Source organism: Curcuma longa, chromosome 10 (assembly GCF_044706935.1).
Source record: "Curcuma longa cultivar G26 ecotype Majalengka, Jawa Barat chromosome 10, ITB_CL_G26_1.1, whole genome shotgun sequence".
In the NCBI taxonomy this organism is placed as follows: domain Eukaryota; kingdom Viridiplantae; phylum Streptophyta; class Magnoliopsida; order Zingiberales; family Zingiberaceae; genus Curcuma; species Curcuma longa.
This window is the reverse complement of record NC_133870.1, coordinates 522,819-537,707: the sequence shown is the minus strand read 5'-3', so window position 1 is coordinate 537,707 and position 14,889 is coordinate 522,819. Positions and strand designations below refer to the sequence as shown.

The 14,889-nt window shown below is 40.5% G+C and overlaps 1 protein-coding gene across 1 annotated transcript; it reads left to right on the top strand.

Annotated features, from left to right (window-relative positions):
- The first annotated feature begins 11,385 nt into the window (after window positions 1–11,385).
- Window positions 11,386–12,471, top strand: LOC141836019 (protein DEHYDRATION-INDUCED 19 homolog 2-like). Its single transcript, XM_074723429.1, has 2 exons — window positions 11,386–11,679; window positions 12,293–12,471. Exons 1-2 carry the CDS (start codon window positions 11,393–11,395, stop codon window positions 12,393–12,395), a joined length of 390 nt encoding a protein of 129 aa, XP_074579530.1. The 5' UTR covers window positions 11,386–11,392; the 3' UTR covers window positions 12,396–12,471.
- Window positions 12,472–14,889: the final 2,418 nt, after the last annotated feature.

Genomic DNA, 14,889 nt, shown 5'->3' with positions numbered 1-14,889 from the left:
TCTATTTATTTTCACGATTCTATTTATTTTCATAATAAATGTAATATGATCTATGCTTATGTACTTTAATTCTCCAATAAGACACTAAATTGAACTACTGTATACAAGAGCTAATCAAATCATCATTAGTGTTCTCAGACTACTACGATACAACGATAAAGTATTTCGATAGTTGATCTGATATTAATGGATTGATTTTTAATTACGATGCACGATAGATTAATTTTTTTAATGGAAGAACAACTCTGAAACATTAAAAAAATATAAAATTAAATATCAAAATGATAAAAATATAATAATAATAATAATCATCATCATCATCATTATCATCATTAGAAGAAAAACAGAAAGCCTTTAGCCCTAGTAGGTAGTGGTGGAGCTACTAGTGGGCCAAGCTGGGCTATGGCCCAGTCTTTGTAAAATACGGAAAAAATAGGATTAATGGAATTCAGGTTTAAAACCCGTTAATCCGTTAAGAATTTGTAAAGCCGCAACTTTTCCTCTCCCCAACCGCGAATTCCTCTTCCCCCTCGCGACGCAGCTTTTCTTCTTCCGCCCGAAATCGCAATCGGGCCTCTTCTCCGCCGCCTTTGGGAGGTTGCTGTCTGCCGCCTCTTCTCTGCCGCCTTTGGGCCGCTGATCAAGCGGATCGTCACCTTCCCCGCCGCCTCCCTCCCTCTACCCTTTTCTGTATCTTCTTCCTGCTCTTGCTTCGATGATCTAGAGTTTGTGCTGTGTTGCCATTGAATTTGGTGGAGATTGGGCGGCCGTCGGGATCGATCTGTGACAATTAATGCCGGAGTTTTTCTGAAACCCTAGATCGAGGATACATCATACAAGGTACTCTCTTTGTTTTCTCCCTATTCGGAATATTGCAACTTTACTATTTTATTTTGGTGGAAGCAGAAAAACTTGATCTTGTTCTTTATTATGCTTTCCTGGTCTTGAGATGCTTTAGTTTATGGTAGACAAATCTATTGCAAACTCTCTATGTGATCGTTCGTGACAAAAAAAAAACTTTTGAAGCTGTACATTAATCTTGTCTATTTGGTTTGATCTTGTTCCACTTGTGAGTAATGTAAATAGTTTGTCACTCAATCTATTTGTTTGTCTAGGAATTTAGTGTTGATATGATGCTCAATCTCACAAAAGTATTCCTTTTTTTTGTCAATACTGCCACATTGTTTTACTGGTTTCATCTTAAACTTTCCTCGAAAATATGATGTTTCCTGTATTCTTCTTCTTGACAAACACAAAGTTATTACAGCATAGGTGTGTACTTGTGTTGGATTTCTGAATTTGATGGAGTTTACAAATCGATTTTGGAGATCGATCGGTGAAGATTGTGATCGGAGGAATCACGACAGAGCGTTATTAGGGCTAAGCTAAATGCTAGGGCACGGATCATAAGTTTTCTTTGGATCGGCAGGGAGGAGGAAACGGAACTGGCTAAGCTAAATGCTAGGGCACGGATCATAAATTTTTAATTTATGATTAAAAGTGGATGATGATGATTAATTTGTGTATTTTGAGTTGTTTGTGTTTTATATTTCTTGCTTCTTTCTTTTTCAGAATTAGATGATGGGGAAGAATAAAACTCTGCATTCATTTTTCAAGAGAAAAAGAGATGAGATGTGTTGAAGATCGGGAGATGGCTAGAGGAGGGGGGGGTGAATAGCCTCTTTTCGCAAATCAATCGATTTTCTCCTACAAAATGTTAGTACACGGCGGAAAATAGAAGAAAAACAACTAATAAAACACAAACAATGCAAACACAAGGATATACGAAGTTCGGGGATAACTTGCCCCTACTCCTCGGCGTGTCCATAAGGTGGACGATCCCGTGATCTTCGGTAGATCACACCTCGGATGAATCCGGCTAAAAAGTACCTCCTTCTCGGTGGAGTAACCTCTCCACAATCAATCTCAAGAATAAAAGTTAAGTACAGAGATTATAAGAAGGAGAGTTGAGGCTAATAACACAATGAACTTAGCACCACCTCAGGCAGAGAGCTTCAAAAAAGAGCACTGAGCACAAGCGAGCAGAGAACACACCAAGCACACACAGTCTTTCGTTGTAGTTGTGTAACCTTCTCTTCTCCTTTGCATGCCCTTCTTGTAGCCTCTTCCCTTCAACGGATACCTGAGTCCACTGCAATCCGAGTCAGTTGCTGAGTCATCAGAGCTCTCCAGCACCACTGAGGTCTCTCCTCTAATTACTAGTCTACGCTCCTCTGAGCCCACAGCACCTTGAGCTCATCCTCCTGTTTGCAGCTCAGATCTCCCGTTGTCTTTTACCTGGAAATCCATATTCGACAAACTGCCATAATGCAAAGCCAAGCCTTGACTCTCCCTTCATTTGAATTTAAATCCTATCTGCAAGCTCAGAGTAAGTGATTAGCAAAGCATAGCAATATATCAGAGTATCAGAAATCAGAGAATCAGAAATGAGCAGAAACCACTGAACACGATCAGAAAAAGGTTAATCGATCAAGCCATCGATTAAACGTTGCAAACCGTTTCTCAACAAAATGTGTAATCGATTAAGCCCATCGGTAATCGATTACCACATATCTTAATCGATCAGGCGGATCGATTAAGAAATGGTAATCGATCAAGTGATCGATTACCGTCGCTAATCTGATTCCTCATTAAAACTAGTAATCGATCACAGGATCGATTACTCTTGTCCATAATCGATCAGTGAATCGATTATGGTGGGTTCTGTGGGATTTTTCAAATTCTTACAGAATGCTCTGTAATCGATCATCTGGCCGATTAACCAACCTAGCCCTTGGTTAATCGATCCACCCATCGATTACACCAAAGTGAATTTGAATCCCATCCAATCTGATCACTTGGTTAACTCGTATCTAACCCGAGCCAACCACATTAGATCATGTATTCAGAGAACAGGCTCCCAAGCCTCCTCTGACAATGATTCGGTCCGAAGACAGGCTACCAAGCCTTCTCCGACCATAGTTCGGTACAGAGAACGAGCTACCGAGCCCTCTCTGACCTAATCCGGAGAACGAGCTACCGAGCCCTCTCCGACTTCATCCGGTCCAGAGAACGAGCTACCGAGCCCTCTCTGACCTAGTCCGGAGAACGAGCTACCGAGCCCTCTCCGACTCCATCTGGTCCAGAGAACGAGCTACCGAGCCCTCTCTGACCTAGTCCGGAGAACGAGCTACCGAGCCCTCTCCGACTCCATCCGGTCCAGAGAACGAGCTACCGAGCCCTCTCTGACCTAGTCCGGAGAACGAGCTACCGAGCCCTCTCCGACTCCATCTGGTCCAGAGAACGAGCTACCGAGCCCTCTCTGACCTAGTCCGGAGAACGAGCTACCGAGCCCTCTCCGACTCTATCCGGTCCAGAGAACGAGCTACCGAGCCCTCTCTGACCTAATCCGGAGAACGAGCTACCGAGCCCTCTCCGACTTCATCCGTCCATTGGTCAATCTGAATATATTGAACTTAATTCTTATCCAACTAAAATGAACTTAAATCTGTGTCAACATCAAAACAACAATCGGGACAAACTGCATCAACAATCTTCCCCTTTTTGTTGTTTGACAACACGATTTAAGTTTAGGTCGAATATCAACAATCTTCCCTTTCATATATGTAAGTAAGGAGATCAAGATCCTCCCCCTACATTACTTTGGGATTAAGTTCATGTAAGGGAGATCAAGATCCTCCCCCTACAACAATTAAGTTTATTACTTTGGAGATTTACGTTTCCCCTTAATTAGTCATTCTAAACTTAAACTTAGTCCATCCTCTCCCCCTTTGTCAAACACCGAAAAGGGTGTAGACTGGTCATCAAGGCTCACCAACTCCCCCTTAATCCAAGCGTCTCTCCCCCTTAACGCATTAATATAAAACCAAGAGTGAGTAAATAACATGAGAAACAGACACAATATAAGGAAGAAATAAACATAGCAAAATATGTCAAACATAAAGAAATCATAAGAGAAAATATGTGAAACAACAGTAAAGTCAGAAATAGTCCAAACAATAGTCAAAGTCACATGTATCATGTAAGCCAACAACAAAGGATCAACAATCAGGATCAACGTGAAACTCTATCATGCCACTAATCCGTAGATCTAGCTGAAACATCAGGTCAGCGAGGTGGGAAGACGGAGGAACGTCGGCAGTAGGAGCACTACTGGAGGGCTGCGGAGGTGGATGACCGCTCATCCAAGCCTGCATCATGTCATACATGCCGGTCATCTGGCCTCTGATCTCCGTGAAGCCGGAGTCCATCCGTGCCCCGAGCTCCGAAAATCCTGTATCAATCCGCACTCCAAGCTCGGTGAATCGCGCCTCCAGTGCCTCTATCTGAACCTGGTAGTCTGGCTCCGCCACGTAGTCCGGATCCTCCTCGTCCTCAGCAACATCTGCTGCCTCGTCAGCGGGATCCTCGACATCCATAGCAACCGGTGCAGCAGCAGGAAGTGGAAGTGTCCCTGGCGCTCTCCCATCTACCCATCGTACCTCCCCGAACCGTGTAGTGATCTTGGATTTCGAGAAGGCTCGAACTCCAAGTCTAGAATATTTCTTAGGTCATCTTTTCAACCTTGCCCCTTGTTACATTTATACCCAACGACTCCAACCACCCGTGAGAATATTGCCATAAGGCATGTGTACTTTGCCGTTTACCGGCGAGGTATGGTGGATGATAGAAGCAAAGATGTTAGCGGTGATGTCAACATCAAGCCGCTGAAGTAAGAGCATAGACCATAAACAGATGGGGAGGTCGAATGACAGCTAAAGCTCTAGAGGTGATGGGAAGAATACAGTTGACAACGATTTTGAATAAAATATAGTCAACTGCAGTCATCCTAAGAGCCCGAAAGGCGGTGATACCGCCATCCGGTCCATCAGGACGGGGACGATGAAGAAGCTGCTGATGCATCAAATCAATGGTGATCTGATCAAACGGAGGAGGGAGGACCTCGGGTAATACCGGAAAGCAGACAAAATCAGACTGAGCTGGTCGACAACCAAGATAATCAGATAGGATCCTATAGTTGAAATCAATGTTGGTCTTGGCTACCCGAGTTCTATAGTTTATGCCATCGGTAGTATGAAGATTATTGTAAAATTCAGCGAGACGATCAAAATTGACCGCCCGCTCACAATACACTACAGATGACAATTGATAATGCTCAATAAGTTGAAAGATAGAAAAACAATAATCATGAACAAATTGGCGATCCACTGCACGTGGAGGAATTAGTTGAAAGGAAGATCTAGCAAAGGCTTCTTGAAGAGCAGCATTAGGAAACCTAGAGTCAGTGGGTGGCTGAGGTCTAGAGGTAGGTCGTGTAGGTGGTGGTGGAGATCGGGAGGTGCCCTCACCAGAAGGGTTTCCCTTAGACCTCTTCCTATGGTGACAAAACATGAACATAGAACAAGGCAAAAATGGGTAGAGGCAAAGGGAAGGCCACGGGAACACAACCACGGGAGGACACACGAACATATCACCAAGATAACTAAGGATTAGAAGCAAACAAATAATCAAAAATAACAGTAATCAAATGAAATGAAAATAATGACAGAGGAGGAAGAGATTACTTTGGTGCCATTTGTTTGTCGACGGCGAGCAGAGAACCGCAGGAAGGAGGGATCGCAGCAACGCAAAAAGAAATCGCTCGGTTGGGAGAGGGTCGCGCAGTTAGAAGAAGAAGAATCGCTCGGTTGGGAGTTTAGGGTTTGAAGAGGCGATGGGTTTTGGCCGGTGAGAGTATTAAAAATGGGTGGGTGAATCGATCACCAACCCGATTTATTGCGTGGACAAGTGTTAATCGATCAACTGATCGATTATACTCTGATTATAATCGATTGCCGAATCGATTAAAAACCATTCTGTTCGATTTTGAGAAATTACAATCGACTCGTAATCGATCAACGATCGATTACGTGTGACGGTAATCGATTGAAGATCGATTACAGATCGATGTTAATCGATCAACCGAATCGATTACAAATCATATGTAATCGATCAGACGATCGATCGAAAAGGGTTCTGATCGATTATGTGGATTGGTAATCGATCAACTGATCGATTACCATGTTGTGTAATCGATCACCAATCGATTACAATCGGTTCTGTTCGATTTCCTAATGATTGGTAATCGATCAACTGATCGATTATTTCAAACTGTTATGTTCTGATTCCTAATTGATTTCTGTAATCGATCAACATTCTAATCGATTATCAATTCTGAAACTTTTCTGAAACTGAAACTGTATCAGTTTCTGAAAACGAGTTTCAGTTTCTGAAAAAAACCATCAGAAACTGAAACTGAAACCTAAACACATCCTAACCATCAAAAACCCTATCAGTTTCCAATTGCCAAGTTCTTGTGTGCCAAAACTTCTGTGTCATTTCTTGTGTGCCAAGTTTCAGTATGTGACAAGTTTCAGTTTCTTGTGCCAAGTTTCTGAAAACGTATCAGAATCTAGAAAACTATCAGAAACTGAAGCTATGAACAAATCCTATTTCTTGTGTGCCAAGTGCCACACTCCTATTCTCAAGTCAAGTCATGAATCCTTTGCTCCTATCAATCTATGGTCCAATTGATCTTCCTAGGTTCTTGCGTGCCAAATCAAAGAAACTCAAACATAATCGATTTCTTGCGTGCCAAATCAAAGAAACTCAAACATAGGAGACAAACACAAGAATCAACCAATGTATTTGAACAATGTAGATAAGTTCCAATAGGATTCCAGCCAAGTTTCCTTGACCGGAATGTACAAGTATGATCTAGGAACCAAATGCACATCAATTATACATTGGTATTCCCCATACTTGATTGATATATCGTCAACCTCATTATTCAAGGGATGCATGATACATTTTGAATAATTTGGTTGATCCTAGCATCTCACCCCATTTCTAGCAATACAAAAATATTTTGTTAAACCTTATAGTTTGTGTGAGATGTCCCCAAGTTGCCCAACAATTTGAATGACCATGAAGGATTTTTTTTTAATTAAAGAAAAACTTATGGTGCAGTGCACATTCCCAACTCCCTTCTTAAAAAGCTAAATTCACTTTCGGGGAGTGGTTTAGTGAAAATATCCGCTAGGTTTGACTTTGACTCAACATGTGAGAGTACAATATCTCCCCTAGCCACATGGTCTCTAATGAAGTGATGTCGCACTTCAATATGTTTGGTCCTTGAATGATGGACTGGATTTTTTGTAAGGTTTATGGTGCTTATGTTGTCACACAACACTTGCACACCCTTGTAGGATAATCCATAGTCCTCTAAAGTGTGTATCATCCACAACAATTGCGATACACTCTCTCCCATGGCAATATACTCCGCTTCGGTCGTGGAGAGAGCAACACAATGTTGCTTCCGACTTGACCAACTAACTAAGGATGATCCTAAAAATTGACAACCCCCACTTGTGCTCTTCCGATCCAACTTGCACCCAGCATAGTCGGAATCGGTATAGCCTATCAAATCAAATGACTCGGTACGGGGGTACCAAAGACCAACCTTAGTTGTGCCCTTAAGATATCTCAAAATTCTCTTAACTGCAATTAGATGAGATTCCTTGGCACATACTTGGTATCGAGCGCACATACCCACAGCAAATAATATATCTGGTCGACTAGCTGTGAGGTATAGCAAACTCCCTATCATACTCCGATATTGAGTTAAATCTACAGGTTTTCCACTCTCATCATTATCCAAACGAGTATTGGTTGCCATAGGAGTGGTTACCTCCTTTGAGTCGCTCATTTTGAATTTCTTGAGCATCTCTTGAGTATATTTGGATTGATGCACATGAATCCCTTCTCTTGTTTGTTTAATTTCAAGTCCAAGGAAGAAAGTCAATTCTCCCACTAGACTCATCTCAAACTCACTCTCCATGTGCTCAATGAACTCATTCAAATAGCCCTTATTGTTAGACCCACAAATTATGTCATCAACATATACTTGGGCTACAAAAATATTTTCACCATCTCTACGTAGAAATAGTGTAGGGTCTATTTGTCCTCTCACAAAGCCTTTTTCAATTAAAAATGTTGACAACCTCTCATACCAAGCACGAGGTGCTTGTTTTAGCCCATACAGAGCCTTCTTTAGCTTAAACACGTGGTTTGGAAATTCAGAATTTTCAAACCCCGGTGGTTGTTCAACATAGACCTCTTCTTTAATAAAACCATTTAAGAAGGCTGATTTCACATCCATTTGATAGAGTTTGAAACCTCTATGTGCTGCAAATGCAAGCATCAATCGAATGGACTCCAATCGTGCCACGGGAGCATAAGTCTCATCGTAATCAAGGCCTTCAACTTGACTATAGCCCTTGGCTACTAAGCGTGCCTTGTTTCTTACGATTTCTCCCTTATGGTTCAATTTATTTTTGAAGACCCATTTTGTTCCAATAATGGTGGTCTTCTTGGGTCTAGGGACTAAATCTCATACTTGGCTTCTCTCAAATTGACCTAACTCATCTTGCATTGCGATAATCCCAATCGGGATCATGCAATGCCTCGTCAACTACTCTAGGCTCAATTTCAGAGATCAAGGCAACCTCATTAGCCTCATTCCTAAAGAATGATCTAGTTCTAACCCCATGATGGATATCTCCAACAATTTGGTCTTGGGGATGACTAGAGGCTAACCTAGTTTGCCTTGGTGTTGGAGGAGCTTCTTGGATAGTTTCACTAGGCACAGGATCAAGCTGAGAGTCAGACTGTGTTCCTTGTAGCCTAGGCTCATCATCATCAGAGTCAAGCTCAACATTTTCAACACTTGGGCTTTCATCTAGTCCTAATCTCCTAAGCTCAAATTGAACTCCTTCTACATCTACTGGTTGATCAATTGCTTTTGGAATTTCTTCAAATGCAACATCAGATGACTCCTCAACTATTTTAGTCTTCTTGTTGTAGACTCGATAGGCTTTGCTGACAAGAGAATACCCGACCAGTATCCCTTCATCAGCTTTTGCTGTGAATTTTCCAAGATGATCCTTGGTGTTTAGAATGAACACCTTACACCCAAACACCCGAAGATGTTTAACTGTAGGTGGTCTTCCAAACCAAAGTTCATATGGAGTCTTTTCTAAAAATCTATGGATAAGGACTCGGTTTTGCACGTAGCAAGCTGTGTTTACAGCTTCAGCCCATAAGTAACTCGGTAAAGAGTACTCATTAAGCATGCTTCGTGCAGCCTCTTGTAAGACTCGGTTCTTCCTCTCTACAACACCATTTTGCTGTGGTGTTCTAGGAGTGGAGAACTCATGTCTATATCCTTTTTCTTGACAAAATTCTAAAAACCTATGGTTTTGAAATTCACCTTCACTACAAGAAAAAAAGGATTTCCCGGCGGTTTAAAAATCGTTTAGCGGCGGTTTGGAACCGCCGCAAAATCATTTCCCGGCGGTTTACCAAACCGCCGCTGATACCGGTGTCGTTAAACCATTTAGCGGCGGTTCTAGAGAACCGCTGGAATAACCGCCGCTAAAGTAGATTTTTCGGCGGTTGTTTTTGCGGCGGTTCGAAATATTTCCCGGCGGTTTGTTTAGTGGCGGTTAGAAATGATTTTCCGGCGGTTGTATTTGCGGCGGTTTGAGATAATTTCCCGGCGGTTCTTTTAACGGCGGTTAGAAATGATTTCCCGGCGGTTGTTTTTTGCGGCGGTTCCAAATAATTTCCCGGCGGTTCTTTTACCGGCGGTTCGAAATACTTTACCGGCGGTTTGTTCAAACCGCCGCGAAATGGTTTCCCGGCGGTTCTTTTACCGGCGGTTCGAAATACTTTACCGGCGGTTTGTTCAAACCGCCGCGAAATGGTTTCCCGGCGGTTTGCTAAAACTGCCGCAAAATAATTTCCCGGCAGTTTTAGCTTTGAGTGTGCAATTGCAAAAATTCCAGCATGCGATGATTTTTACAAATAAATAGAAAAATAAACCAAAAATTGTAATAAATAGAAAATTTTACTTGCATTAATTTCTTACAAAAGTTGTCAGGTGTCAAATCACAAACAGTGAATTTAGGTTACAAAAAAACTGAAAGTTTGCTTGGTTACAAAAAAACTGAGAAATCTCTTTCTCAAATGTCAAAAATCCTAGAAATAGATCCCTCGCTTTCCTTCAACTAGGTTGCAAATTCGTTGTTTTTTGAAAAGTAGTCATCCTTGGAGAGCTCTTCAACTTGTAAAGTAGTCATGCCTGCACAAGTACAAAAAAAAAAGATTAGAAGAGACAAACTATAACCTAAAGAATTTTTAACAACAGTATCATTCAAGGAAAAAATTTTCAACAGTATCATTCAAGGAAAAAAATTTCAACAGTATCATTCAAGGAAATCTACTTCAATTTTTAACAACATTAATTTCATACTAGCAGGTAAATCTACTTCGATTTTTTAACAACAGTATCATTCCACGAAAAAACAATCAGTTTTTCCTTAATTGATCCTAATTACCCAATCTAATCCAGCAAAATTTCTTAAACCACATCATATTATAAAGCAAGACATTACCCAATGAAGAAATGAAAGACATTACATATTATAAACCACATCATATTATTTAGCAAGACATTACATATTAAATAGTGTTGTGAGAAGCAAAGAAAGGATCTATAATCTTACATTCAGCTTTGTTTCTATACTAATTTTTCTTAGCAGACAAACGGAGTAATCACACTAATCAGCAGGTGCACTAGTAGTTGGGAATCAGCAGCTTTGTTTCTAAAATTTCTTATTAAATAGTGCCCTCTTTAAAAATAAACAATAGAAGTTCATTATATGGAATGAGCATGGATAGAATAATTGATAACTTCATAGACAAATTTGGGAATTTTTGTGCTCACCCTCAAGAAAAGGTTTCAGCTTGGACTCTAACCAATCAATGTTCTTCTCCAAGTAATCCATGCAGTAGACAAGACCTAAAGGCACATAAACAATAGATTATATATTTAAAAAAAAACAGTATCTACATAAAACACTTCTCATAAGCAAAGGTAAATAATAAAACATACCTAAGCTATGATGCAATCTAGCTACTAATTTAATTTGGACTACGGTTGGAATGATCAGCAAGTTGTTGAGCATCATGACTAGCCGAGGAAGATGGTCTTGCACCTTGTGAGAGTGCAGGTGCACTCCCTTCATCTGGGGCCTAAAATTAAAAATACTGATTGAATATAAAAAATTAAAAGTAATTTTAAAGGTGTTAACATACATACCATCACACCAATCAAAGAGGCAAATTCAGGTGGCAAATTGCTTCCTTGCATTTGCAGAATATATTTAACAGCTCCCTAGCATGCTAAATTCTTTAAGTACATCAGAAGAGTAATGTGAAAATTAAGAGCGACACATGGACATATTAGAATTCCTTAATTTGCTAGTACATGCAGCGTAGGAGAAGATACCGTAGAGGATCATCAGCTTCTCATACCATGCTTTCCCTATTACGAAAGGATCTGAGAGAAGGCAATTTACATGATCTTCTAGGGGGATCCTCCTATATGGCTCCTCCAGCAGCAGTACCTGATCCATTTATATCATCCCTCATGTACACCTTGCCTTTGGATGAATCGTCGTTGCCATTGAATGAATCACCAAAAGATGCACATGCAAACTCCTTTAATGAAGGGAGCCTTACCGGCAACAATTCAGATGAAAAATTGGTTGAGAGGTATTTGTATTTCTATTATTAAATTTCTATTTCATGGTATAGATGTGTGTGCAATTCCTGGAAAGCTATCAACTTTTTTGTGGTTCATGCTTGTTTTGTCATCATTTTTTTTTCCTTTTAGCCATATGAAGTTCAGACCATTTGAGATGGGAGACCGTCTGAAGTAAGATACTTTGGTTATAAGTTCATGCAAATTATGCCTAGTGTTGGAAATATTTTAGCTTTGTAAGTTAACAATACATACATATATACAATGCGGAATAATGGTACCAAATTGTTCTTTCTTATTAATATTCAGAAGATATGATACAAGCTCTAACAATTTTATTGGTACAATATAGTTAACATGGATAAGTAGTTTCAAATACTATATGATCGGGAAGTTATCATTTCTTATGTACTATAGTCGGTCAGGTCATCTATAGTTGGAAGAAGTTGTGCTTTGGGAAGCTAAAACTTGCTTCGGGGGTTGATATTAATGAGTCAGCCATGTATAGTGAAATGCTGCCAATGAAATTAGGAAACAGAATTAAGTTGTTCTCTAAATGCTTTTATGTTTCTATTCTCTAAATGTTTTTTTTTACTTGTTTGATTGATGTGCTTCAAACCTCAGGGTTGAACCATCCCTAACTGACAAGGATCAGAAAGAGAGAGCTCGAAGGTGCGACTTTGTGCAAGAGCTTGTTCTGTCTACCATATTCGACGACACATTGTGAGGCATAAATTTCACGGGTGACAGTATTCAGAATGCTTGATAAAAATAGACAAGCATGTTAGGAGACAGAAAATTCTTGTTATAAATCAAGATAGGAGATCTTGCAAAAACAAGAGGGAAAAGTGGATCATTTGGAAATAACAGATCCAAATCAAATTTTCGTATAAAGCAAGATAGGAGATCTTGCAAAAACAAGAGGGAAAAGTGGGAGAATGCATACCTCTCCTGGCCCTAAAGAGGGGGGAAACGGAGTGCTAGGGGAGTTGTCGTCCGGTGGCCGGCGGAGTGAGAGTGGCGGTGTCGGCGTGCGCGAGAAAGAGGGCGATCGGGTGTGGGCTAGGGTTTGGAGTGCGCGAGGAAGAAGGCGATCGGGAGTTGGCGTCCGGTGGCCGTCGGAGCTGAGCCGATACGTGTGTAGGACAGGGGTGACGGTGATGGGGTGTGGGACAGGGGTGACGGTAATGGGGTGGTAGCGGGAGCTGAGCCGATGCGTGGAGACGGTGATGGGGAAGAGAGCGGCGAGTGGATGCGGAAGAGAGTGCGGGAGTAGAAGGAGAGAGTTAGGGCAGCAGTGAGGGTCGTCCGATTAAATCTAAGGGGGCTTTCCTTGGTATCTAAGAGATCCACGTCCATGCTAATTAGTGTTATTTTGATTAAATAAAAAATTATTTTTAAATCATCGAAAAAATAGAATATAGTGGCGGTTAAATTTTAAACCGCCGTAAATTAAATTTTAAATCACCGCGAATTACTAAACCGCCGCAAATCAAATTTAAACCGCCGCTAAAAAATTTGTTTTTGCGGCGCTAAAAAATTTGTTTTTGTTAATTGAAACCGCCGGGAAAACAGATAATAGCGGCGGTTTTTAAAACCGCCGCTAAATAACTGCCGCTAAAAATTTGTTTTTGCGGCGGTTAATTGAAACCGCCGGGAAAACGGATAATAGCGGCGGTTTTAAGAACCGCCGCTAAATAACCGCCGCAAAATCGTGATTTTTTAGTAGTGTGTAAATGCATGAGACTGTTTGATTCCATTTCCATCTATTTATTTTACTCCATTTCATAAACTCTTAATGCTTTCATTATCCTATAACTGTGTTATTATAGATAAAGAGCTCCTTTATGATGTATCTGTTCAGGCAACCCATCTTGGACAAAGATGATGATAAGGTGGGATCTCTTTTAACTTCTCATCTTCACCTATATAGGAAGCTGGACAAATTATGGAATAAACCTCCCTTCCCCATCCTTGCTTCACTTCCCTTCTTATGCGAGATGACTTAGAGCAAGCCGAGTTTGGGGCAAGAAAATAATTGTAATATAAAATATACATAATAATCTATAAAATATTAGTTGTAAACTAAAGGGGCAGGCTTGGTGGCGCGTGGCAAAAAATCTTGTCCAACACCTATCTTCTCCCACATAATCTTGACAACTCCTTTGTGATGTATCTTATCAGACAACCCATTTTGGATAAAGCAGGGTGCGTTTTTAACATCTCATCTCCAACTCCAACTATGTACAAAGTGGGATAAATTCCCATCCTTGCCCTGCCTCCTTTCTTATTTCGCGGTGAGATAATAAAATATAATATAAAATATACATAATAACTATAGGGGCAGGCTTGGCGATGCGTGGCAAAAAATCTTATCCAACACCTGCCCCTCCCACATTATCGATTTTTTTTCTTTTTTATCTCATTCCTTGCCCATTAACATAACGGGGCAAGATGAGACAACCTCAATCATGGCAGATCCAATCTTAATTGGGATGAGTTAAATTGGCATCCCTAAGTTTTTAGAAGTGTTATGTTCCTTATTAGGCATGCAATTGAAGATAAAATTTTGAGAAGTCATTAAGGATAGAAATTGAATGTTGAAGCTAGAATTGCTTCATGACCATAGTCCCACATGCATAATTATGGTCACCCATGGCATCTATATATTAAGAGGATGTCCCTCTCAAATGACTAATCATTTCAGAATTAGATGACTCCTTTCCACTTCAACAGTGTAAAAGCCATTCTCTCCTCAACCTTAATACATTTGATTTTTATTGTTATTTTTGTTTAGGGACTTTGCCTAAGAATGATCAAGGGGCCCTCCTTAACACTCCCCTTCCATTTTGCCTAAAGAAAACCATGGATGAGTTTCCATGTCAAGGGCCCATGATTCCTATGGGAAGCTTTTCTCAAGCCAAAAACAAACATAGGAGACAAAAGAATCCATAAATGCATGAATTTCATCTTGTAAGAGATGAATCCAGTTCAATTAAAAGGGCTATTCCTTTGACCAAGACTCAAAGGGAGGATGATACTATTTAATGAAAGAAGCCTCCTAGATTCTAAGATTGTCGAATCCTTCTTTAACAAATAAATCTAGTTACACAAACGAAGGACTCTTAGGTAGCTTGGCAAGATCAGAAGACATTCTATAATATGGTTTATAATAAGGCATTCTTTAATAATTTATGATGATCTATCCAAATAGGCACAAT

Coding starts and splice junctions, on each gene's coding strand:
- LOC141836019 (XM_074723429.1), top strand. CDS start 11,393: ATGCAGCGTAGGAGAAGATACCGTAGAGGATCATCAGCTTCTCATACC. Junction 11,680..12,292: donor GATGAAAAATTGGTTGAGAG/GTATTTGTATTT, acceptor TTCAAACCTCAG/GGTTGAACCATCCCTAACTG.